Source organism: Phocoena sinus, chromosome 7, assembly GCF_008692025.1.
Source record: "Phocoena sinus isolate mPhoSin1 chromosome 7, mPhoSin1.pri, whole genome shotgun sequence".
NCBI classification, from domain to species: Eukaryota; Metazoa; Chordata; class Mammalia; order Artiodactyla; family Phocoenidae; genus Phocoena; species Phocoena sinus.
Genome location: NC_045769.1, coordinates 360,771 through 384,724, shown reverse-complemented (window position 1 = coordinate 384,724; position 23,954 = coordinate 360,771). Strand labels below are relative to the sequence as shown.

At 45.1% G+C, this 23,954-nt stretch overlaps 2 protein-coding genes across 15 annotated transcripts in view; one reads left to right on the top strand and one right to left on the bottom strand.

Annotated features, from left to right (window-relative positions):
- The window catches only part of HDLBP (high density lipoprotein binding protein), a 69,954-nt gene extending 65,758 nt beyond the window's left edge, over positions 1 to 4,196 (bottom strand). The window contains exon 1 of one of the 4 annotated variants that reach the window (XM_032637039.1): positions 3,959 to 4,196. The gene's annotated coding sequence lies outside the window, so the exon portion shown is untranslated. The remainder of the gene's footprint in view (positions 1 to 3,958) is intronic. The other 3 variants (XM_032637040.1, XM_032637034.1, XM_032637036.1) reach the window with 3 other exon arrangements.
- Positions 4,197 to 4,228: 32 nt separating this feature from the next.
- Positions 4,229 to 23,954, top strand: part of SEPTIN2 (septin 2) — a 34,011-nt gene continuing 14,285 nt past the window's right edge. For 3 of the 11 annotated variants that reach the window (XM_032637053.1, XM_032637050.1, XM_032637052.1), the window contains exons 1-5: positions 4,232 to 4,329; positions 11,605 to 11,638; positions 13,732 to 13,852; positions 22,124 to 22,210; positions 22,958 to 23,081. In XM_032637053.1, coding sequence (XP_032492944.1) covers positions 11,630 to 11,638; positions 13,732 to 13,852; positions 22,124 to 22,210; positions 22,958 to 23,081 — 341 coding nt within the window. In that variant the 5' untranslated portion in view covers positions 4,232 to 4,329; positions 11,605 to 11,629. Of the gene's footprint in view, positions 4,330 to 4,577; positions 4,676 to 11,604; positions 11,639 to 11,809; positions 13,365 to 13,731; positions 13,853 to 22,123; positions 22,211 to 22,313; positions 22,346 to 22,957; positions 23,082 to 23,954 lie in introns of those variants that run through there. The other 8 variants (XM_032637047.1, XM_032637049.1, XM_032637056.1 and 5 more) reach the window with 7 other exon arrangements.

The following is a 23,954-nucleotide window of genomic DNA, read 5'->3' as shown; positions in this document are numbered from 1 at the left end:
AAGCTTCAAAAAAGAAAACACAGTCACATATAAAGGCTCAAGAATCATAAAGCTCTAACACTTCAAGGCTAACACTGGGGGATGGAAGACAGAGGGGCAAACTGATGTCCAACCTCTAAACACAGGTATATGGGCAGAATAACACACTCCAGACATCCAGGCTCTCAAAATTTTATCTCCCAGGCAACTCCTTGAGGAAGAGCTCCATCAAAATGAGAGAGTAAAAAAAAAAAAAAAAAGAAAAAAAAAAGTCAAGAAAGAGAAAGACATGGGTTCCAGGAAACTGAGGGCAGTGAGATCTGAAGTGAGATTCCAGCAGGTTGGAGGTCTGCGCCTACTGAACTTGATCAGATAAAAAGAACTGAATTGCTCGAAAGGAGATTTAGACAACTAGTGAATTTGGGGTTGACTTTTAGTGGCAAATGCATATAAAACTAAGAAAACAACAAAAACCACCAATAAGAACTTCAGGAAAAACAAAAACTTCTCCAGGAAAGGAAAAGTAATCCCATCACACCATTTGGCCCAACTGTGAATGGTACCAGTAGCCAGAATATAAACACTAAATACCTGACAGCAAATTAAAGGTGCACCTGCTTTGGGCAGCCATGCATTTGTCTGCAGGGCGAAGGCAGAGCGGTGAAAGAAAGTGAGAGACATCGAGTGGAGAGGCAATGTGTGGGACAGGGGAGGGAAGGGCAGGAAGTGAGCGAGTCAGGCGTGGATGCGAGAGATGGAGGCAAAGACCAAAGCCAACAGCTAGGAGACCAACGTGGGTGTCCTGCAAGGGAGGAGACATGATGGGAGGAAGGAAACTGACACTTTTTCTTCCTTACAAGCTTTTCCGGATTTACTTGATCTTTTCAAAAGTATATGAAGATATAACCTTGATTTGAAGTAAAATTAAGTTTTAATGTTAAAATCCAAATGAGTGCCAATAAACAGTATTAAGGGAGAGTATGCATGGCCAATGCATTGTTATCAAATTAACAGCAAGCATCAACAAGATGACTAACATGACAGGATACCCAGACAAGTCCGGCTTGTCTTAAATGATAGTTGAGGAACCTTACCTCACCGGGTAAACAGCGGCCAACTAGGAATATCACCTCTAAAATGTCTCTGATGTTAGAAATACAAAAAGGAAAAAAATAAATGAAAATCCTGCTTTACCACAAAGTAACTTGTGTAATCAAGTTTTTAAATGTTACACACTGAAGAAAGTTTAGTTCTTTTCTTGGCTTTCAAATGTTCAATGTTGTGGTGCCTTCATAATTCAAGAGAAAAGGCATTCTGACACATTAAGGTTCTTTGGCTGTCTTTCTATACTTGGTCAAAACGTTTGACAACATGCTCCTTGAACTTTTTGCCACCAAAAGTCAGCAACTGAGAGTTCAGCTGTGTGCTATGTTTCTTCCAGGAGCTTGGTTATTTCTTAATAGAAAAGGGAAATGCCTTCCTATGATCACTAGCCCTGTGAGATGCATGTGTGCTGAATGGGCCATACCAAATATAAGTATCATTCTGTACTTTAAAAAGTGTTCTCTGCTCAAGCCCTTTAGGTAAATAAATTTCAGCTGCCAAGCATTAATGGTGAGTCTACCTGATCCACTTGTGACTAAAGATCACAAAGTCATCTTGGTGGACAGTGTAATCATTTGAAATGCTGTCCAAGTCAGTGTCTTAGGGCATTAAGTCCTTCACCATTTGAGATGCCAGCAGTGTACCAAATTCTCAACCTCTTGCCCATATATACCACCCCTTAAGTGGATAGCTGTCACTTGTTCCCTTTGCATAAGCTAGTCTTCTTGTCTAAACAGCCCATCCTGCCAGCTCCTCCTGGAAAAACTCTTATTCATCTTCTAAACCCCAGTTTCAGAACCACATTCTTTGTGAAGACTTTCCAACAGGTAATCACTGCCCCCTCTGTCCTACCTCCACTCCTTGTACATACTTCCATTACTGCACTCAGAACACCGTAATCTCTCCTTTACAAGTGAATCTCCCCTACCAGACCATAAACTGCTTGAGGAAAAGAAAAAGTCTGTGTCCTCTTTACCTCTGCTGCATCCCCAGAACCCTTAACAATGTCTGGCACACAGCCATTTCCAATACATATTTTTTTGAAATATTTTCTACTGTGGAAGAAGTAAAGCCATGAGGTCAAAGTCAGACCGCCAGAAACCCCAAACAAATCCAAAGGAAAAAAAATACTTGATGATTCAAGAAGAAATTCTCCCATCAGGACGCTGAGAAGTCAGCCTGGCCCCCTGGAGGGGGCACTGTGACCGGGTTCCAGCGGGTCCTCGAGTGCCCAGGAATGTGGGCCAACGGCATCTTAGGAGTGCTCTCCTTACACGCTCTGCTCCTTTACTCAGGTGACCTCAGCCTGATTAGAGAAGAGGAGGTAAGCCCCAATCGGGACGTGACACACAGCAGAATTAATAGTAATTCCAGGGAAGTTTAATCTTCACTGTTTTCAATGGCTTTCATATTTTGTCCTTCAAGACTTGAGGGGGTATGTTCAGTTTTCTCCAAACCTAAAGCTCTCATGACAGGTGGGTGGTTGATGTCTCAGATCCAGAGAACTGGGAGTTCAAATGACGGGAGCCACTCTGAACCAAATACCTTCTCGACCACTTTAACACTGCTTCCAAACACCCTAATATTAAGCGCACTTCATAAGGGCAGCTGGGGTTGCTTAGTGTTCAAAGTGATCGAATATCAACCTGAGCACTAGGCTTCAGCCAATGTCTCATCAGCCCGGGTTCGCTCCCATAAAAGAACACTGAGATTATTTTGTAGAACAGCACTACCAGTTACCTCGGACAAAATCCTAATTGTGACTCACCCCGTGTTAACAGGGCCTCAAGAAAGCTACCTGCCAAGAGAGTGCCTGCCCGTCCTTAGTTCTGCGGCAGACACCCAAACGCAGGTGAAAGCAACGCAACGCCTGAGGGTTTTCGGCAGCTCTGCAGCTGAGGACAAAGAAACCCCGCAGCTCAAGGGTAAACCATCCTGCTCCTGAAGATTCCTCTAAGACCCATCTACACTCCTTCGGACGTTTCATCTGACCATAGCGTTGCTTAATAAAACACAGAGGTCAGTTTTCCTTTGGTCTTACGTGGTGCCCGGACACGACGCACAGGCCGACTTCCCCACCTCCTGAGTCGGCGGGGAGAGGACGCCTGGCCCTGAGCACTTCGCTACTTTCCAAAGACACCCTGTCAGGACGCCCTACGGTCACAAAGAGCTTCAGGCGCCCCGCGCTACGCGGCCGCCCAGGAGAGACTCCAGAGCCGTGTTTACTGTCAGTCGTGGGTAACCCAGAAAGGCTTCCTGTACGAGGGCGTTTGCGCCCAGCCTCCCAGCAAGCATCGGCCAGCTGCTGGGAATGCAGGCCGCGGGAGGGGAGGAAGGACGCCCCGGGCCGGTCACGCCCCCGCCGGGCACGTCGCCCTCCCGCCCCCGAGCCGCGCCGCCGCAGTGGACTTGGAGGCGACCCCAGGCCTCACCTAGCGAAAGCGAGGGGCAGCCCGCCCTCCCCCTCCCCGTCGGGCGCGGGCTCCAGGCTCTGGCGCACGAAGACCACGTCCCCGGGGACGGGCGCCCAACTCTATGGTCCGCGCACCAGTCGCCGACCCCCACGTGACCCACGGCAGCCAATCGAGGCGAGGCACGGACCACCGAGACGACGGCGGCTCGGGGCTAGAGCAGCCCCGCCGGCCGCTCGCCGTCCCTCCCCGGTCCCAATCCGGTGCTCCCTGCTCGGTGCTGCCGCCATCTTCCTGGAAGAGAGGACCAGAGGAGAAAGGTCCCCTCCCCGTGGTCGTTCCGAACTCTTACCGCCACCTGCCCTGCCCCCGTCCCCCTCTCTTCTCACCGGTCATTTAGCTCCATCTAAAGAAACGCTCTTTCCCCCCATTCTAGTTATTTACAAAGCAATGAATTACATTACCTGTTCCACTCTTATCAGCGTAAGGAAACGAAGCTCATAAGATAGGAACTGTGGCGAAACAGGGACAAGCCGCCATCTTGGTAAAGGAGAAGAGGCTACGCTTGACCTCCCCCCCACCCCCGGCCTCTATATGGCCAACCGCCGTGGGAGGGGCACGGCGCCTGCGCAGAGGCGGAAACCGCGGACGAGCCTGCGCCTGCGCACTCGGAAGCTGGCGAATGGGGGCGGGGAGGAAAGCGTTGGCAAGGGGGCGGATCGACGCGTTGACGCAATCCGCCCACGCGCGGGGCGGGGCGGGGCGCGAGTCTGCGGGCGTTCCTGGGCGGATCCGCGGTGCGGTCGGTCGGCGCTTCTTCTTCGGTGCGTCCGCGGTGAGTATCTCGCCGTGGGTCTCGGCCGCCGTTGGGGCGCGAGCTGTGGGCCGACGCAGAGGGGCGGTGGCCGGCTCGAGGCGGTGGTCGGCTCGGGGCGGTGGTCTGTCCGCTCCGGGGGGGACGCGGGCGGGGCCACTCGCACGGTGTGGGGGAGGGGCGGCCGGCCCGGCATCCTGGGCCCTCCCCAGATCTCCCCCATCCCCCCGGCGCTCTTCCCGCTCTCCCGGCCCCTCCCCCGCCCTTCTGGGCCCTACCGGGTCCCGGCCCCCGTCCCCCTGGGCCCTGGCGCTGGCGGAGGCGGCGGGGTGTGTCCCGCGTGAACCCGAGTGGCCCTTCTCACCAGGTGGGAGTTACGTGGGGCGTGGTCAATAATGGACCTGGGACGTGGAGCGTGCGCTGGCGGTCGTGGTCCGGGAGGGACGGTGCGGGTCGTGCTAACGGGCGCTTCCGCTTCGCCGGCTCCCGGCCGAGAGGAAGCTCGCGGGGCGCTGGCCGCCCGCTCCACTCAGCAGGCCCCGCCTGGCCGCACACAGAGCGGGAGGAGAAGGAGGAGGGGAGGGGAGGCCCCGCGCCGGGCCGAATCCGGAGGGACGGGCGGCACCGCCGGGGAGGGCCCGTTCCCCTGAAGGCCCGAGATGGGGCCGACCTGTGGCCGCCGTGGCTCAGTAAGGCCCGCAGGACCGCCTGTTACCTTTACGGCCTCAGTTTTCGTCGGTGCCTCGCTGCCTTGTCTGTGTCCCCAACACGCGGGCGCGTGACCCAACAGCGCTGACTTACAGTTCTGACTGCTGTGGTCTTCCTCACCTTTAGCCTTGCTTCAGAGCCTGCCTTTTGCCTGGAGCCCGCTTACCTCCGCCGTTTGCTTGCCTCGTTTCTGCTCTGTTATTCAGGACTGCGGCCGGGTTAGATTTCTTCCCCCTGAAATAGGTGTCCGCCTGCTGTCAGCCTCTGCTGTTCCGTGCGGTGGTTGTCCTGTGAGGGGCAGCGGTGTGTGGACCTGCCTAGCTTTACTTGTTGCCTAGGACGGTCATCAGCACGAAACAGGTTTTCAGATATCTCTTGAACGACTCAGATCATTATAATACCTCAAGGCAAGCTTAATGGCCGAAGCAGCCTTGCCATCATAAGGAGAGATGTATGATGGTGTACGGGTCGTGCAGGCTGCTTTCCTGGTGTTTGTAATTTAAGGTTCGTTATTTTTGGTTTTGGTAGCTCCCACTTAGGCTTTCTTTGCACCGCCCAGCCTCCTAACTCGCAATGAATTATGGCAATGGTCTCTTCGGCCATAAAGTTACTCTGTTTTTTTTTTTTCCCCCCGTTTTTCGTCTTGGTCTCTCAGCGAGCACTGCAGCCCAGGGTGAAGAACAAGGGCTTTTCAGTCAAATCAGATTTGCATTCTGACTGCTCTTGAACTAGCAGGGTGACCTAGGGAAATGGGGATGGGATGGGCGGCAACCTCCCTCTGTGGACTTTAATAAATGTGATTCAGGTCCTTTTTATACTCAACTTGAAAGACAGAAACTGCTGGAAAAGGAAAAGTTGGCTTTGTTTTTTCTCCAGAGAGAAGGGGACACCAAAGCTCATTTGGCCGCAGAATTGGGGTGAAGCCACTTGTATAGTCTTACTTATCTCATTTTGTGCTCATCGTCATACTTTTCACTAGAGAAAACTCATTTGATTGTGGGGTGCTGCCCTCATGCTGTTAAGAGTGTGGTATACTGTACATGGACCTCAAATCCAAGGGCTCTGAATGCCAGATGTTCCAAGGGCTCTGGATGAGGGACTATGGACCTTTGGGTCCTACTTTGCAGGGTCATTTGTGGATGGGGATAATGGATGTAAATACAAGGATGACATGTCGGTGAATGGTGGTTTTGGGTAGTGCACTGATACACATAAATGCCAGTAGCAAAGCAAGTTTCTGTTGCCGAGAATCCAGTTTTAGCCATCTGTTCTTTGTCCCCTTTTGTTTTAGAAAAGTTGATTTCTTCTGTGTGGACTGGGGTGGAAGTATTGCTCTGTGGAAGAGGGAAGCCATGGGTCAAAGAGAAAAAAAGTGTTAAATAGTTTCTAGTATCTAGAATGAGTGCATAAAGTTTTCATTTGACCTAATTGCTGAGGTTTGGGGGATCTGATTGATATGCATCCAAGGTTTAAACTAATCACAGTGCTTTGCATTTTGTGTTGCTGGATCAAGGCTTTCTCACTGAAAACCAGGCACTTCAGAAGTTCAACATTTCTCTTTCAACTTTCATTTTACATTAGTCAGTTAATAACTTAAACTGTTGGAAAACTGTAGTGGATCCAAATTATGTTTCAGAAAAAAAAACCTGAGTATGAAAGAAATAGGTTGTGGTAAGAGAAACTTGGTAAAATTAAAGCAAAGTTGAAATAAGTGGTTTTTTGAGAATTAACATCCTGTTCCAATAATATTACAATGGTATTCTCCACTTCCCCGTATGTGTGCATCAAGATAGGTTTTAAGTAGGAGGAAACCGATAGGAGTGATGGTCCCCTTCTCACCTGCTGAGCAGAATAACGGCCTGCGCACGTGTGTGCTTACGGTGCAGTACTGTCAGGGTGCTCACGTGAAGTTGGTTGGGAGTACAGGCAGGGGCCCAGAGTTGAGTGAGGAGCGGGTGGGTGGAAGCTCCAGAGCCACTTTGATGACAGTCCTCTGCCCCACCAGGTTGGTGTGAAATCAGATGTGTGTGGTAGCTAGTAAGGCGTGTGATAGCTAGTAAGGCGGGAGCCTGCTCTCTTCCTTTCTATCCTCAGGCATTTATTCTCCAGGTGAACTTGAAAGTCATTTTATCCAGTCCTTTAAGAAAAAAAACCCTCATCATTAGGGAGTCCAGCTGAGATTGGACCACACTTATCTACTAATTTAAGAAATAAAAATGATTTGGTTCATGCTAGGCCTGTTTTCTTTCTAAATTTGTTCCTACATTTGTTTTGTTTTTGCTCTATTATAAATGGCATTTTCCCTGCATTTCCATTTCTTGGTATTCATTGCTAGTGCAAAATAGAACTTTTGAGTTACACCTGTCTTGTATGCAGCCACCTTAAGTAAATTACCATATTCTGCAATCTTTTTTAACCAAAGTGTTTGTGGGGTTTTTGGTGTGTATTCAGTCATATCAGAAAAATCATTTTCACTAAACCTGCCAGAGTAGCAGTAAATAATCACGGTTAGACTGCAACATCAGGGTCTTATTTGGATCCTGCTTCAAATGAACAACGACAAAAAGAAGAGACAATTAGAAAAATATGAACCCTGAGTATTTTGTTATATTAAAGGAGTATTGCTAATCTTCCTTATGATAATGGCTTGTCGCTTTTCAATCCTTATTTTTAGAAATATCTAGTACTCATAATCAAGGATCTGGGACAGTGGTTGAGGGGATAGCTGAGTTAATAACTGTTGAATCTGGAGGATGGGGTGGTCCTTGTGGCTTTTGTTTTACTTTTGAATATGTTTGGAGTTTTTCATAAGTGTTTTAAGATAACTGTGGTGGTAATGGGCATCCTTTCCTAATTAGTGATGGTACTTTAAATAATTTAGCATCTGTTGTTTAGAGGATAACGTTTGCTGTTGGTTTCCGGAAATATATTTAAGCCGTTTCCTCACTTAGTGTTTTTATTAGAGTTGGTTGTTGGATTTTATCACATGTGTGTTCAGCATCTATTCACATATGGTTTTCTCCTTTAATTTGTTGTAACAGCTTGTATTGATAGATGCTTTTGGTACATTTCCGGGATATAATTGCTAGCAAGTATTTCATTGAGAAATTTTGCATTTCTATTCATAAGTGAGATTGACCTGCAGCCAGCCAGCTTGCTCGCTCTTTCTTCTCTGTCTGGGTTTGTTGTTGGAGTTGTGCTGTCTTCATAAAATAACTTGGAGTGCTTTCCCTTTTTCTGTAGTGGCTTAAGTGACACTGGAGTTATCTGTTCAGTTTTGGATGGAATTCAGGTCTAGTTCTGTCTGGTCCTGGTCCCTTTCTTTTTTTTCTCCAATTATTTTTTTGTTTTTTGGTTTTTTTTGCCCGCGATATGCAGCATGTGGGATCTTAGTTCCCTGACCAGGGTTCAAACCCGTGCCCCCTGCATTGGCAGCGCAGAGTCTTAACCACTGGACGGACCGCCAGGGAAGTCCTCATTGGTAACTCTTTGTTCACCTGTTCAGTGGGATTTGTTATAGTCAGGTTTTCAGTTCTTGCTTCAATTTTGGTAATTTACAGTGTCTAGGAAATCATCCATTTCTTCCAGATTTTCTAGTTTGTGGCCATCTTTATACATGTGGTCTCCTGTCTGTGATTATATCTTCTTGTTTTTCCTCAAAGGAACTGGTGAGGAATTTGTTTTAGAGAACCAGCTTTTGATTTTATTTATCCTTCTATTGAGTTATTCTCCGTGTTCTTTAATAGTGAAAATATGTAAAACCCAAATTCTCATCTGAGTCTATGAAACTTTACTGTGCCCCACTGATTTTGCTTTTATCTTCTTTCCATTGCTTTCTAGATGACTTATGGCTTTGCTTTTATCCCCCCTTGATCCAAGGGTTATCAAGGAATGTTCTGAATAACTAGGAGTTCCTTTTTATCTTTGTTTTAACAGATCATGATCTGAGAACACGGACTGTAAAAATAACTTTGCATAAATTTTCTTCACAGCAGTTACATGACAAAGTGTTTTTCTTTAGTCGCCTTTCTTTGTCTATTGACTCAAGGTTCTCTATACCAGTTAATTCAGGTGTGTCGGTGGTCTCAGACCTCTGCCCTAGCTCATACTGTGTGTAGGGAGTCTGTCCAATTCCCAGAGAGGCTATTAAAGCCTCCCACTTGAATTGTATTTTTGTCAAGTTCACATAGTATTTTTTCTAGTCTTTGCTCTATGTATTTATCTGCTGTAAGTATTCATAGATACGGGTTTACGAATGGTTTATCTTTATACATTGTTTCTTTTATCATGACCACACTTTCCTTAAATCCCAACAGGGTTGGTATTAACAATGTCTCTCCCTGTTCTTTTCTGTTTTTACTAGCTTGGTATCTCTTAGCCTGTTCCTTTGTTTTAAACATTTTTTTTAGCTACTTTGTTTTAAGCATATTTCTTCCATGTAACATACCTTGGTTTTCTGCTGTTCTCCCTCCGCCCCGCCCCTGCCCCCAACCTGTCTCCTCTTTTAAGGAGAAAATTTGCTTCTTTTCACATTTAGACTGGTGACTGATACTCTTGAATTTTTCTGTTTCTTTTCCATTATTTTTACTGGTTTGATCAAGTTGCTGTTCCATATTTTTCTCTTAATTTGGAAGTAAGTTTTTTTTAATGGCTACCTTCCTTTTTTATTTTTCGTTATCAGACACTTACCTCTTTATTATTTAAAACAACATGTTCGCTGCTTCTTCTGCCAGGACCATCTATCTGTTTTCAAACTGACTGCTCCCTTCTCCCTCTTGAAAGTTTTACCTCTCTGCTGTCACTCCTGCCCCCAACTCTTAGGTTTTGCTGAGGAGGTTTAATATTTTAAATTCTGGACTATGAATAGTGTTCCCCTAGGATGTTCCTTGTATTCAAGAGATCTTAAGTCACTCGTATAGTACACAGCCCCAGGTAAACTCTGGGATTGCTCTTCCTGGGACATTTTTCTTTTGTTATTACTGTTTTGTTTTCCTCCATCTTCCCCTTTTACTTATGGGAACTCTTACTGTAACACGTAGATTTCCTAGATTTTGTCTCTGAGGCTGTCTTTTACCCATGATTTCTCTCCCTGCTGTTTGCCTTGTGCACCAAGATTTCTTACATTTGGTCTTCCATGTCACATTCCGAGTCTCTACTGTGACCTTTCATTTAGTTCAGCTACAGCAGTTTGGGTTTGAAAATCGTGGATTTTAGGTCCAGAAGGCTGTGTGTGAATTACTGTGCTTGCATCTTCATCACAGCAGTACTGTTTCTTGGTTTCAGGTGTTGTCTTCCTCCTCCTGCAGCTTGGCTGTTGAGCTCATCTTGGAGGCAGGGGGACGAGGGCACACTCACATGGGCCTGTCACCTTACCCCTCGAGTCCTCACACCCAAGGTCTCTGTTCCCAAGCTCTTCCAGGGTTCACTGTATTCTTCTCGTTCCTTTCTGGTTCTTCCTTCCGAGGAAGCCTTCGTCTTCTGCTTCTCTTGCTGCCTAGCTGGAAGCTGCCTGCTGTCCTGGAAGCTTGCCTTGATTCTGCTGCCTAGGTTGAAGCATTTTGGACAACCTAGATGGAGCTTTACCTGTCTCCTTAGTCAGAATTGCTCCTTCCTTTGCACACTAGGCTGCACCCAGTACTCCTTCCCCACCTTTAGTGATGCTCTGTCATAGTAAGAAGCAGTTTACAGACTCCTTTCCCTTTTCCCCTCTCGTTCCTGCCAGACGGATGAGAGGGAGAACCAAGACTGTATCCTTATCTTCTTTGACGTCGTACCACAGAGTTCGAGTTAAGTTAAGAATGCTACTGCTATCTTGACCCTGGTTAACCATTTTTTCAGAGGTGGTTTGGGAACCTTTCCATTCAAAAAGGAAACTTGGGGGCGTGCAGCATTCAGGAATGTTTCAGTCTGGGGGAAATAGGGAGGCAAGAAAGTGAAAGAAGTTTTCTCATAAGTTTCTAAGCACCAGAAGGAATCAAATTTGACTGCATTCACATCTCTTGACTTTGTCACCAAAGGTTAGCCAGCAGACCCCACATCTCCCGAGGCTTCCGAACTATCGCCACACTTCTCGAGCACTCAGGTGCCTTCAGTCCTTTTTCTTTTACTTGTAAGTGTAGTTGTGTTGCTGTGTGTGCCCCAATGTCAAGATCCAGTTCTCAGGAGCTCAGGAAGTCTCCAGCAGACAGCAGACAGATGGGCTCCGACAGGCACCCCTTCCTTGTACAAAGCTTTCAAAGAGAAAGGAAATTACGTAATTCCAGAGGTTATGGGAATTTGTCTTTTTCTCCAGTTGCTCCTTAGTGCCTACCGTGTAATCAGTACTAAAAACGGTATTGTTGAAGACATGGAATGTATATTTCTATACATGTGTATAGATGGTCGCTTTCATTAGCTTAATTTTTTATATCTAATTTATATAATGAGGTGATAATTTCATCATTTCTGGGGAAGTATTTGACATAATGAGAAGCTGAGTGAGACAGAAGCTATTGATGCCTCATGTAAGCCTTTTTACATATCAATTCATGTTAAATTAAATATGTATGTATATGTGTATGGATGTACATGTACTTTTCTTTTTTTTAGACAGATTGACAAAACTTCACTAAAGATGTCTAAGGTAAGAGATCACACTTCATGTATCTACAGTATAAGGCGAAACTGGTTTATGTTTTGAAACCTTTTATAGTCAAGAGTTTTATGATTCATTATTTTGTTTTGTTTTGTTTTGGGGTTTTTTTGCGGTACGCGGGCCTCTCACTGTTGTGGCCTCTCCCGCTGCGGCACACAGGCTCCAGACACGCAGGCTCAGCAGCCATGGCTCACGGGCCCAGCCGCTCCGCAGCATGTGGGATCTTCCTGGACCGGGGCACGAACCCGTGTCCCCTGCATCAGCAGGCAGACTCTCAACCACTGCGCCACCAGGGAAGCCCTGATTCATTATTTTTAATATAACTGTTATTTGATTCATTCAGACAGAGTTCTAATTTAACAGTCATCCTAAAAGCTGTGAGCTTTCTTTTTTCAGATTTTCATTTGTTTCTAAAAACATTAATGACAATCCATTAAGCCTCCCTAGATCATTCCCAGCAGACCATTCAAATAATAATTTTAAAATTGTAATAATTCATCATGATGAAATTTATGGGGTTCTCAGACTTGATAAATTGGCTTACGTCAGCTCTTGAAAATCAGCCCAGAGCCTGGAAAGGAATTGGTTCTAAAAGACATGCTGAGAAAAACAGAACTTGTAGTTAAAATTGCAAGATTATTATTTCTCTTTACTTTTTATTTTTAAGTCTTTGGGTGTTTCTTACTGTGATGCGCAGTCATAGTGATTTTCATTTTTTTTTTTTTTTTTTGCGGTACGCGGGCCTTTCACTGTTGTGGCCTCTCCCGTTGTGGAGCACAGGCTCCAGATGCGCAGGCCCAGCCGCCACAGCTCACGGGCACAGCCGCTCCGCAGCATGTGGGATCTTCCCAGACCAGGGCACAAACCTGTGTCCCCTGCATCGGCAGGCAGACTCTCAACCACTGCGCCACCAGGGAAGCCCCGATTTTCATTTTTTATACAAGTGTCAGTGTGGAACTTTGATAAGTGAAAAGGAAAATAAAAATTAGCCATAATTCCATTATTCAGAATAACCACTTGTAACGTTTTGTGAATATTCTTTTTGCATGTGTGACTATGTATTTATAAAAGGTAACCTTAAAGGAAATACTATTCTAAATCTTGCCTTGTACATTTAATACATCAATTGCTGTATCTTTTTTTATTTCTTCCCATTTTTAGTATATCACAGCCTAGATTTCACTGTTTTACTATACTTGCTTTTTTGAATCTCCTCGTGTCAGGTATCCATCTATCAAGGAACATTGACGCTTCAGCGGCTTCCGCCGTGACCCCTTTCTCACTCTCAGTCTTCTTTCTCTTGGTCTGTGAAGCTAGATTCTCAGCGTCCCACCCCTAAATGGGCTGCCTCACCCTTGGTGGGCCTAGGTTCCATTGAGCTAGGAATGCAGCAAGAGACATGACTGTTTCCTGGCTACGTTTCACAAATGCACCGCTCCTGATACACGAAGTCTTTACTTTGGAAGCTGTTCTTTTTTTTTGCGGTACGCGGGCCTCTCACTGCTGTGGCCTCTCCCATTGCGGAGCACAGGCTCCGGACGCACAGGCCCAGCGGCCATGGCTCACACGCCTAGCCGCTCCGTGGCATGTGGGATCTTCCCGGACCGGGGCACGAACGCGTGTCCCCTGCATCGGCAGGCGGACTCTCAGCCACTACGTCACCAGGGAAGCCCTGGAAGCTGTTCTTTAGCGAAGTTTGTTGAATGAGACCACTGTAAGTGGGGTCTTACTTTGTACGTCTGACAGATTTTCCTTCAACTCTATAGACAATTTTTTAAGTTGAGATTTGAAATTGTACTAAGATGAGCTAAGCATGTATCTTTTATGTATTGCTTAATTGCTTAACAGAAATGTTATTTTAGGTCAGCATGTAGGCATGAAGTGATACTGGATTGGTTTTTCTTCTTTTTTAAATATCTTCAAATGAATACCGTCAGTTTTCTGATAGCAGTGACTTTTTGGGAGTATTGATTTATGTGTATACTTTTTTGATTTGTGAGAACTAAGGATATCTGTGTTTGTCACAGGTTTAATAATGTCTTAAAAGCAACTAATAAGGTGTTTATTTGTTCTTTTTTTAGCAACAACCAACTCAGTTTATAAATCCAGAAACGCCTGGCTATGTTGGATTTGCAAATCTTCCCAATCAAGTTCATCGAAAATCAGTGAAAAAAGGTTTTGAATTCACGCTAATGGTGGTTGGTAAGAAATTAACTTGTACTCTCAAGTTATTGAATATGTGGGTGTCTCCTTTTCCCAACCTGTGGAGTATAATAACGTGACCTAAAAGTCACAGGGAAGATTCCTTTGTTGACGGAGTCAAATAACTTGGGAGTTTGAAAAAAAAACTTCTTTAGAAAATTTTGTTGAAGTGCAGAATTACAATTTTTATGTCATTTTTTGCTTGTATATAGTGAAAGTGTTTGCTCATTGTGACAGCTGGCCTCTGAAGCCCTTCCGCCGCCCCCCAAATCCTTGCTGCCTGGTGTCCATGATGCTTTCTAGCCCCTTCCCCACTGAGCAGGGCTCACTCGTGTAGCCAGTAGGACGTTGTGGAGATGAAGGTGTGGCCTGTGCCTTGCCTTCTCTTGAATCATCACTGTCGGGACACCTCATAGAGAAGTCCAGCAGGGCACGGCGCTGAGGCCTGCGAGTGACCATGTAGGTGACCGTTCAGAAATGTCCTCCAGCCCCAGCTAAGCCTGCTGGTGACCGCCATCCTGGCCAACATCCCTGTCACCACAGAGGGACCCTCAAGCCATAACCGCCCACCTTAGACACTCCCGAACTCCTGACCCAGAGTCCATGAGGTGATAAATGTTTGTTGTTGGTTTAGGCCTCTGAATTTTACAGTAATTTGTTACACTTGAAAGATAACAAACACTTATAATTAACCAGAAGCGTGTTTATTTAATACTCATAAAAAGAGCTGTACAACTTTTTCTGGTGGGTATATTTTAAACAAGGAACAACCCTGACTACACACACGTATTTTAAAATAAGTACTTAAAGTCGTTTGAAATTGAGTGGTTACCTGAAATGTCTATTATATCAGATATATTTTATCATGGATTATAGCATATATATTCTGTTTCAGTGTGTCCATAACAAACTTAACTTGATGAACTATTAATTCTGCTTACCATACCACATTTTATTTCATTTCTGATAATCGCAAAATTCTCCCCAAATGCTGAGGTAGCCGCTGGGAAAGCTTGATGGGTGGTCATGCGTGAGTGGGACAAACGATTGTTTCCTGGGATAAACAGTTCACAAATCTGAGATGAAAAAAACTGTGGGACCCTAGGCCCAGAGAAGTGAATGGTGACATGTTTTAGGAGCACAATTACATGATGATGTTAATAATGCAAATTCCGGTTCCTAGTAGAAAAGAGAAATGCAGTGCAGTCTGTCACACAGTTACTTAATTTAGAGCTTTAAAACCAGACAGTTACTTCTGGCCCTGATAGAATAACTCAGGGGTTGACAAGCTCTTTCTGTAAAGGGTCAGATAGTAAATATTTAAGGCTTTGTGAGCCTTACAGCTTTTGGTGCAGCTGTTAACTCCACTGTCGTCGTGGGAACCAGCCATAGACGACACATGAACAAACAGGCACAGCTGTCCCAGTGAAGCTCTGTCTTGTTCATGTGGTAGAGGGCTAGATTCGCAGGAGAGCTGCGGCTTGCCAAACCCTGAAAAAGCTATACCAGACTAGTCCTCTTGACCTAAATAACCAGAAGCCTCGGCAAGATACATGAAACAGCCCTTTTAAGACATTGAACAGGCAATGCAGGACTTTGGTCCTTGAGAGAAGGAAAAAGAATTCTATGAACTATAAAGTTACTCCAGCTTTCTGCCATTCACCTGCCCTTTTCCCAGGGAGGAGTAAACCTAACACGGTTAGTCTCGGCTGAAGAATGAGACCACAGTTCGGGGAAGCTGAGGTAACGGGCAGAAGAGAACGACTTCACACATCTGCATTGGGGTTCCTTTGGCACCATGGCTAAACAGTAACTTGTATATGGGTAGGGGAAGCCTCCTTGAAGCCAGGCAAAATAGAACCACCAGGAAGGAGACTGCATGGATGGAGTTAGAGAACTGGAAAGGGGTCAAGGAGACATTGGAATTCCAGCCAACCAGAGGGAAATCTTACTGAACACCCATGACATTCAGGAAAGTCCTTGCTTAGGAGTAGGGCTAAACTCACATAAAGGCTGTTCTAAACCCTGTCTAACAAAGCTTATAAACGAACCTTGAAAGGATCAAGCTTCTTTACAAATGAATTACCTACTTGCCAGGACAAAAACCCATCACTCATTAAAGAAGGACATTAAAATCTAGACACTTACAGTATAACCTTCACAATACTGAGCATCCACTAAAAAGTTCCTGGATGTGCAAAGAAGGGGGAAAAAAATGGCCCATAACCAGGACAGAAATCAGGCAGTAGAAACAGATCCAGAAAAGAACAAAATGGAACTTCTAGAGATTAAAAAATGTATACAACGTCTGAGATAAAAAAATTTTCTGATGGGCCTAACAGCAAATTGTACACTGCAGAAGAATGGGGGCAATAGAAAGCATCCAAACTAAAGCACCAAGCAGAATAAATATAAAGAAAAGCACGTAACCGGATGGTGAAAACCACTGACAAATGGGAAAATCTTACAAGCACACCAGGGCATGTAACCAGATGGCGAAAACCACTGATAAATGGGAAAATCCTACAAGCACACCAGGGCATGTAGCCGGATGGTGAAAACCACTGATAAATGGGAAAATCCTACAAGCACACCAGGGCATGTAACCAGATGGTGAAAACCACTGATGAATGGGAAAATCCTACAAGCAGCCAGAGAAAAAGAAAAACATTACATAGGGTCGGAGGTAAGAAGGACCACTGACTGCTTATCAGGAATAATGTAAGCCATGTGGAATGACAGTTTAAAGTACTGAAAGTATAAAACTATCAGCCTAGAATTCTGTGTTTGTCAAAAATAACCTTTAAAAATGAAGATTAAAAAGAAGGTAAAGACATTTTCAGATAAATAAGTGGAAAAAATTTATCAGTATCAGACGTATACCGTAAGGAAGATTAAATGAGGTTTTCAAGTTGGCACAGAAGGGAGAGCACTGGAAATGGCAAATGTGTTGGTAAAAATAAGACTTCTTGCTTTTCAGTTTCTTTCAAAGATAATTGATAGTGTGTAACGTGTAGGAATAAAATGAATAAGGATAGCACAGAGGACAGGGTGAGTAGAAGCGTGCGGCTGTGAACTTCTTACGTTACGTGTGAGGCGGAAGAACATTACTGAAAGGAAGATGCTGGGTTAATGGTGCACATTGTGAACTTAAGAGCATCCACTAGAAAAATAAAGATTTGGCTAAAAGCCAATAGCTTTGATAAAATAGAATATAAAAAAGTATTCAGGGGCTTCCCTGGTGGCGCAGTGGTTGAGAGTCCGCCTGCCGATGCAGGGGACACGGGTTCATGCCCCGGTCCCAGAAGATCCCACATGCCGCGGAGCGGCTGGGCCCGTGAGCCGTGGCCGCCGAGCCTGCGCGTCCGGAGCCTGTGCTCTGCAACGGGAGAGGCCACAACAGTGAGAGGCCCACGTAGTGCAAAAAAAAAAAAAAACGTATTCAGTCCAAAAGAAAGCAGGGAAAGAAAAAAGGAAGATGGCAGCAAGATGGCAGCCTTGAGCATAACCTTGTCGATAATTATGTGTAAATGGACAAGGTAAAGTATAAAGGGAAAGGTAGGGGTTATCAGACTAAATGACCTCCTGTTGTCTACAGGAAAAACCCTTTTCATTAAACATAAAAGAATGGGACATTGTGATGCAAGCCCCAGTCATAAAGCTGAAGTGGCTGAATTACTATCAGACAAAGCAGACTTTAGGTCTACTACCTGAATATTCCCAGAGAGGAAGAACTTTATATCATAACAAGAAAAGGGATCTGTTCAAAACAACATTATCTAAAATATGCATGACGCAGAGTCTGATGGGAGAAAGATAAATCTGTGAGGACAGGAGTTTTTAACACTCCTCACAGTAGTGTATGAAGCAGATAGAAAGTCAGTAACGTTGTAGAATGTTTAAGTTATGCTGTCAAACAGTACAGCCCAGCTGACATGCAGAGCACTGTGCTGAACAGCTGCAGGACACCCGTTCTTGTAAGGCACGTGGAACGTTCACCAGACATGCTCTGCATTATGGGAGTATTAGGCCAAGCACTGCCCTATTGCAAATGATGAGAAAAGTAGACTTAATTCCTCATGAGCCTAGACACAGACACCTTACTAAAATTGTAGCAAGTCCTTAATACAGTCAGTTCTACTGTAACCCAATATATGTGTGTTCCTAAAAAATCACCATGCAGGGAAAACAGGGACACGACACTCAAAACCTTCCTCAGTGACGTGTTAGGAACATAGTAAAAATGATCTCAGTTTCACATGTTAAATGGTTAAGAAATCAAAATTACTACACCAAATAAGCCACTGAACGGAAGTTTGTGAAAGGGGGCATCAGGAGTTGCAGCCTGTGTGTTATTGTGAGGTGGTGGCAGGAGGGCTATCTGAGGATGGGTGGACAGTTGGGACACTGGAGGTAAGTGGCTGTGGCTTGTAATAAATACGTCAGCGGGTAGCTGTGGTGTATGCCTTGGGAGGAGTGTTCCTTTGTGGCTTGATTCTGCTGGGTAGACCTACTTTCTCACCAGTGAAATCACACATAAGTAAATGCAGCGTTTGTATTATGCTGAAATTGTTACATAATATATCAGTTGTGTTGGAACAAATTGTCACTTTCAAAGCAAGTGCCATGGCAGGACTGACTCTGCATCCTAAATGAATGGGGTTGGTCACAGGAATGTGTGGTTTAACACTGGAAATCAATCACTTGGGTCCTAAAGGGGAAATACCTATAGTTAGCATTACTTTCACTCATGAAAAACTGAGAGAAAGAAGTAAAATCTCCTTAATGGCAAATAACATGATTTGTGTATGTTAAAATCGTAAGAAAATACAAAGCTGCTAGATCTAATAGGTAAAGTTTAGCAAGATTGCAGGTTCCGGTCAGTATACAAAAATCAACTTTATTTCTATAATTACCAGCAAGTAATTTAAAAATGAACTTAGAAATACAATATCAAAAACAATTACAATGATAAAATCTTTTTTTAAAGTAGTACCATTTATAGTAATATAAAAGGTACATACTGCTTAGGGATAATATAACAAAATGTGGGGACTTCCCTGGCAGTCCAGTGGTTAAGAATCTGCTTTCCAATGCAGGGGACGCGGGTTCAATCCCTGGTCGGGGAACTAAGATCCACCATGCCGCGGGGCAGCTAAGCCCGCGCGCTACAACTACTGAGCACTCGGACCGCAACAAAAAGATTCCGCATGCCACAACTAAGACCCGGAGCAGCCAAAAATAAAAATAAATATATTTTTTAAAGTATTAAACTTAAAAAAATTTTTTTAACAAAACGTGTGCAAGACCAACACTGAAAACTTCAAAACACAGCTGAAAAAACCAAAGGAAAGCTGACTGGGTTGCGAGACCTCACCCGCTCGTGGAGTGGGGCTCTTCAGATGTCCTGCCTCCCCAGATTGACCCGTTGAGTCAATTAAATCCCTGTGAAAATCACAGCAGACTTTTGAAAAACAGGAATTAGTGATCTGATTCTAAAGTGCCAATGTAAATGCAGAGGGCCTAGAATATGACAGAACAATCTGATTTCCAACAAAATCCACAGCAGTGTGTAAGGTAGGCATAGAGATCAACTGCATAAAATAACAGCCCAGACCCCATGTATATGGTCAGCTGATTTTTGACTAAAGTGCCAAGGTAATTCAGCATGGGAAAAGGTTAGTCTTTTTACAAATAGTGCTGTAGCAATTGCTTGATTGTTTGGGAAAAAAGTGAACTCTAGCCCCTCCTTTACACTGAACATCAACAATAAACTCAGAATGGATTGTTGACCTAGTTGGAAAGCTATAAAAAGTCTAGGAGAAAATTGCTTTAAAAATGTTTATGACTTTGGAGCACGCAGATTGCTTAGGACACGAAGAGCACTAGTCACAAAATAAAATAATACGTTGTGTTTCACTCAAGATTTGCCTTCTTCAAAAGGCACCAGTAAGAAGATAGGCCATAAACTGAGAAAGTGTTCATATCGTAGTATATGTGACACAGGACTTACATCTAGAATATAAAAGTTTTCACAGGCTTAGTAAGAAGACAGATGACCCAGTTACAAAAAGGGTCAAAAGATTTGAAGAGACATTTCACGGGAGGTAAACAGATGGGTGGTAAACACACGATGACGTCCTCTTCAGTTATCAGGGAAACACACATGAAAACCACCATGGGGTAGCCCTGCATACCCGCCAGACTGGCTGAAGTGCTACAGGCAGGCAGTGCAAGTGTTAGCAGTGGAGCAGCTGGTGAGAAGGCAAAGTGTGCCCTTTCTTCACAGTTACATGCGCACCCTGTGACTCAGCGGTCCCCTTCTAGGCGCACCCGAGAGAAGTGATAGCACGTCGCAGACTGTGTGTGAATTCTCAAAGCCAGTTTTCTGGACATAGCTCGGGTGTCTGTCCAGCAGCAGGTTGTGTTGTATCCACACGACAGAACATTGCTTGGCAGTGCAGAGAAACAGGCTACCGGTAGGGGCGGCAGCACCAACCAACCTCGGAGACTAAGTAATTGTATGCTGAGCCAAAGCTGCCAGACGCAGCGGAGAGGGCCTGCTGTTTGTTCCGTGTTAAAGTTTTTGGATGGTGATGGATTTACACTGGTCCACACCTTCATTCGCGTCTTGTTTCCCCCATCTGAAGGCACCTATTTGGGACACTCCCAGCTGGGATAGAGATACTAGTGAAAGTATCAGAACAGAGCAAAGCTAGGTGTGCTCAGAGATTCAGCCCAAGGGCGGCATCATGTTCTGAGTTAATAAGCAGATTACTTGTAGATGTTACCCAGAAGCTCTTCCAAGTGAAATGAATCACTCATCGTAATTTAGAATCAGCCATCTCCACTCAGGCACCTTTGCTTAGCTATCTTCTGGCCTTGGTCCCTTTTCAGTTGTAATAGTCACAGCTCTCACCATTCAGTCGGTGACAGAGTGGCTTTGCCTGGCATCTTCCCCTGCTGGACTGCCAGACTCCATGGGAGCAGGGACTTACCCATCCTGTTGTCTGCTGTGTCCCCGCACCTACACCTGTGCCTGGCACTCGGGGAGAGGACTTGGCACGTCCTGGCAAAGTCCCCTGCAAGTGTAGTGAACGTGTAAAAGGGCGTTGCTGGACACTTTATTAAAAGGACAGCTTGCTGGGATAGTGTGTATTAGGTCATATCCTTGCTCTCTTATATTTGGACATGTTCAAAATGTAATTCTGTTTTTGTCCTTTTAATGTTCCTTTTCATCTATGAAAATGGCAGTCTAGTTAAAGTGCAGTTCTAATTGTGTATGTCTACAAATTTCAGATTCAGTCTTCTGTTCTTGATTTTCCCAGAGGTAATTTTTGAATCAGATGTATGCTCCTTCCACAGGCTGAGCAGGCACTTCGCAGAGGGGGGGTCGCACCGAGGTGCCCAGGGGACAGTTGGACCAATGCATGCCAACTTAAGCCTTAGATGATGACCTCTAGTAAAGTGTTGGAATCTGTTCATGCTTCCTTGGAATAGGAATTTTAATTTTTGGTATTTTGCATCTTCTTTGAAGTTAAACTTCAAATATTCAGAATACGTGATACACAGTGGTTTAAGTGGAATTTTTAACTCGTTAAGTGCTTGAGTGGCTATGCGCTGCCCGAATTGGTCGCGTTACACTCAGCACAGTGAGCAGGAAGTTGCCTGACATATGGTGGTTGCCAGCGGTGGGATGTGGGGCTGTGAGTGAAGCAGGAAGAGGGCAGGGGGCCTGCTCCTGCCTTGGTGTCACAGGGGAGATGGCAGACTGGTTGTGCGCAAGGGTTAGCTGTCCATCCGTCCTCCGTGCCCTGATGCCACAGCTTGGGAAGCTGGGTGCTGTTGACGTGTGTGTGTGATCAGTTCTCTGAAACGTGATGAGTTTAAGGGTTAGCGGAGCCCATACCTGAAAACCTACTGTGCATTCCTTTTCTCAGAAAAAACCCACCTCAAGTCCATTCCACATATTTGGGAAGAGGTCACGTTGTGTGTATGATTTTAACGGATTCTGGAGCCTCACAGACCTGGATTCCAATTGAGGCCTTGCTCTGGACAGCACTCTGAGCACACAGGCTACTGACCTTGGAGCCCCTATTTCCCCATCAGTGGGACCGGGAGGGTTGTGCCATTTTCACAGTCGTCACATGGGATGCAGAGACGGATGTTTGTGAGGCACTCAGTCCAGGGCCGGGCCTCACGTAAACGCTCAACAGATTTGACTGTGTCACACATGTAACGTCATGACATCAATTTCCTTTTTGTTTCAAGGTGAATCGGGTCTCGGAAAATCAACTCTCATAAACAGCCTCTTCCTGACTGACCTCTACCCAGAAAGAGTCATACCTGGAGCCGCAGGTACAGAAGTTTCCACGCTGCACTACATGAAAGCTGCTACAGAGTGCATAATTAGTATTTTGTGCCTTAGCTTTGTGTTTTATTTGTTTTTGTTTGGCTCTAGACACAAGGAGAACGTCAGTCAGGTAGGGAAAGGTATGCTGCACCTGACGTCCTTGGATCTCGATTATACACACTCAGACCATGTACCATGGTCCATCTTCTCCAAGCTTGTTTTCTTTGTCTACAAAGTGTAATAGTTCCTGCCTATGTTGTATGTTTGATGGGAGGATCAGTGTTCTCATGAAAAAACGGGCATACACAGAAGATTTCAGTGGGCATAGGTGTCATCGGACCTCTTCCCCTAGGTGTTAGCGTCCAGCACTGGACACTGGGCTTCGTGAGGCTGTTGAGTGGATGAACTGTGCATACATCAGTCTGGGACTTGGGCCACCACAACACGACTGCAGCCCTTGGACAGTTTTTAAATGAATTCATTAATTGTTCTTTTTGTCCCGGGAATCAGAAATTATAATTTTCAACTCCCAAGCAGCCCTTTAATCTTAGCTGCGATGTTTCCTTTGCTGACCCTGGGTCGTTTTTACACAGTCCTCATGTTACCTTCTGAGAACTGTCCTTAAAGAGAGATAGAGAACTTCTGAGTCATTTGTTTAATAAAAAGAAAGTAACAGGTAGTTTCTCATTTTTGCAAACTGGCTCTATTTTAAGGTACGTTCTCTTATTAAGTTTGCTTCTTCTTCTTCTTAGAGAAAATTGAAAGAACTGTCCAAATTGAGGCATCAACTGTTGAGATTGAAGAGCGAGGGGTCAAGCTGCGGCTGACCGTGGTGGACACACCAGGCTACGGGGACGCCATCAACTGCAGGGATTGGTACGTGCCCCAGAGCCCCCACAGTGACGAGGCCGTGTGCCTGCTTACGTTTGTTTCTGCGTATTTCAGTCTGTAATGTTGATGACTGATTGCTGGGTTTGGAGTAGCTGTGTATAATAAAACAATGAGACAATTTAAATCATTTTAATTACGGCATTTTAAATGAGGAATTTCACAGGGAATGAGTATTTTTTTCTGTAAGAGCGTTCTAGTGAGATCTGATATCACAAAGCCAACCATACAGCAAATGCTAGAATAAATAAAGCACCTTGATTTGGACCATGGCCAGTGGACAAGATATGGTAGTACAGCCTTTCTCTTTTCCATATTCAAGAAGATGAAATCTCTTAAGAGACTTGCTCCAGAGCTAGTGTCTGTAACTGGCTGCTTGTTGCACCATTTGCACAAGTAAAGAAATCCAGAAGTAGAATGTAAGAGCAGTCTGTCCCCTGTACCTTGCAGAGAATCCGCCTTCGTTGTACAGACTCCCCTGGTTCTAATCCCCGTAAGCATAAAGCACCAACTTTCCAGCACTGATGAGAAGAGGGAAGGAAGGAGGAGAGGGCTCTCTTGCGTCTTTCTCCTTCACCGGGGGTTTCTCCCTTCCTTTCGCAGGCACCCCTTAGCTCCCGTGTTCTGCTCCCACTCTGCCCCGACTGTCTTCAGTCAGTCAGCTCAGCCTCTTTGTAACCTATCCCATCCGGGCTTTTGACCTTCAACACTTACGGAAATGATTCTTAGCACAGTTTCCGAAAGCCTCCATCTTGCCAAACCTAGGAGTTGGTTTTCTGTCCCCATCTTACAGTTGAATTATTAAGTCTCACCTGCTGGAGAGGCAGGGGATAGAACAGCTCGTTTTGCCTTTGAAGTTTG